A 2,439-nucleotide genomic window follows, 5' to 3' on the forward strand; every position below is an offset into this window, starting at 1 on the left:
ATAATTTTGATGTAATCGTCTCAGTAGATAATGGTATATGATAGATTATTTCTGAATTCTTATTCATTCTTATAGTTTTAATTAGGATGGCTTTCCTGGCTAAAAATGTTATCTTTTTCTTTTAGTTAATATATAAATTTAAAGTTGGTTTTATGAGATTTATTCTTTAACAAAGAAAGCTTCTGAATTTTTTGCCAATTAGATAAGTTAGGCAGAAGTAGAGTAAGCACGAACTCTAAGGAATCTTCATCATATTTTGCTTTTCTCCTCTTTCAAAACAGGCTTACTAACGACAACTTGTTCTCTGGATTACGAAATAAAAACTCAGCACATTCTGACCCTTCAGGCCTTGGATAGTGGCATCCCAGCCCTTTCTTCATCTCAGACTTTGACGATTACTGTTCTTGACGTAAATGATGAGACACCAGCATTTAAGCAGCACCTATATGAAGCTTCAGTTAAAGAAAACCGAAATCCAGGGGAGTTTGTCACAAGGGTTGAAGCTGTGGACAGAGATTCAGGTAATTTAAAAATATGGAAACTAGGTAATTAATGCTAAAAACGAAAATTGACATAATTTAAATTAGTTATGTCTCAGAAAAATGAAACTAGTTGCCAGTCATCTCAAATGTCTAATAAATCTTTAGTTAGCATACACGTAAAAACTCATCCACATGTAAGGACAGTGTGGGCTTTTTTTATGTATAGCGTTTTCTTGTATCGGTCTTTGAGTGATGCTCACCTCGTAACATACAGTTTATTGATTTGATCTTGATAACAAACAGAAGTATAGGCAGGGTATCACATTTTTTTTTGGAATATAATAGATACATTGAGAACAAGAAAGCAAGCTGGGTAACCTTGAACAAGTTACTAATCTTCTCTGTTCCTCTGTTTGCTTATCTGCATAACCGGGATAATAATAATGCTTAATTTGTACTTCTGTTATAAGTATGAATGAGTTATTACATGTAAAGAGCTAAGGCCAATGTCTGGGACAATAAATGGTCAATAAATGGTAGCTTCTCTCATTACTATTTTTACTATTATTAATGTCAACCACTGTGTTGATAAAAGTGACTTTGAAGTAAACAGTTACTTTGCTTAGGAATTTGTAAATTTCTTAGAATTGCTTTTTGTTTCACTATGGCTTTTTTTTTGTGTTTAAGTTTCAGTAACTTTAATAATATTCTGTTTTTATTTTAAACAAAATAATTATTAAAAATTACAGTGAAATATTTGCCATTAACAGAAAAAGGCATATTTTCCCATCTGAATTAATCCAAATAGTTTATTAGTCTTTTGAGTTTCACAATTGTATATAGCAAGTGTCGTTATATAACCAGTATAATATTTTATTTTTTCCTTATAAGAATTATAATAGACGTTTCTATGGAGAAATAATATTAATAATAGCATGCTCCCATTTCAAAGGAGTAAAAGATACATTTCCTTGAGCCTTAATCTAAATTATATACCATTTAGATGCTTTGCCCTTTTGGAAAACACCTTTTAATGAAATGTATTTTACAAGAATTTGGATGTAAGTTTACAAAAACTTTCTTTTTAAGGGCTAACTTAATTTTCTCTTTTTGAACAGAGCAGAGCAGTGTGATCAAACAATTTTTTCTTACTTTGCTCAAAAGACAATGACAGGAACATGCCAACAATAGCTTGTCTCGACCGGTACTTAAATAATTTATTTAGTGCATTTCTCTAAGTTTGGTTTTTAGGATGATAGAAACAAGCAAGAATGTACACATAAGCTTTATGTTTCGCCATAATTCAGTTCAGTAGTTCTTTTAGAGTGTGCTCTGGTGTAAACTGAGCAATGCAGGGCTTCGGGGCACCATACAAACCACTTCTCAAAGTAGCACAGGCCAAACCTGTCACCGATGTGCCCATTAGCAATCATTAAAGTATGTAAAATCTTTTCTTCCTCTTGACCTTACTTTAGCTTTTTAATTTTAGTTTTTGTAATGGACTCTACTGAAAGGATCTCTTTTGCTTTAAAGTTCGAAGAGGGAGGAATTTCAAAAATTTGCATGTATCAACTAAAGATGATTACCGTAAATACACTTCGATTTTTACTGTCAAGTTGCCTAGTGTCAGTGTGATTTTCTTTTAGAATCGATAGTCTGCAACTTGTTACTTGAATTGAATGTTCACCACTCAGAGATTATGCCTTGCCGGATGGGGAATTTAGATATAAAATTATTGTTTTTCTGACTGCATTTATGGATGTTCGAGATACACATTATCATCTTCATGAGACTCATGTACCTTCACATGATTTAGAGACAATTTTCGCTTTACTGGAAATCTCAGTGTTTTTAATGAGGCTAGATCTGTTAAGCAAGTGGTTATGTAAATACATGTGAATTTGTATGTATGCATGTTCTTTTAAACATATTTTTCCTCAATCCTTTTTTTTTTTTT

At 31.9% G+C, this 2,439-nt stretch overlaps 1 protein-coding gene across 1 annotated transcript in view; it reads left to right on the top strand.

Moving 5' to 3' along the window:
- Positions 1 to 2,439, top strand: part of DCHS2 (dachsous cadherin-related 2) — a 177,505-nt gene that overhangs the window by 125,011 nt on the left and 50,055 nt on the right. Inside the window, 1 exon segment of the mRNA XM_025042987.1 lies at positions 282 to 521. Coding sequence (XP_024898755.1) covers positions 282 to 521 — 240 coding nt within the window.

This window comes from Pteropus alecto, unplaced genomic scaffold, assembly GCF_000325575.1.
Source record: "Pteropus alecto unplaced genomic scaffold, ASM32557v1 scaffold50, whole genome shotgun sequence".
Classification (NCBI taxonomy): Eukaryota; Metazoa; Chordata; class Mammalia; order Chiroptera; family Pteropodidae; genus Pteropus; species Pteropus alecto.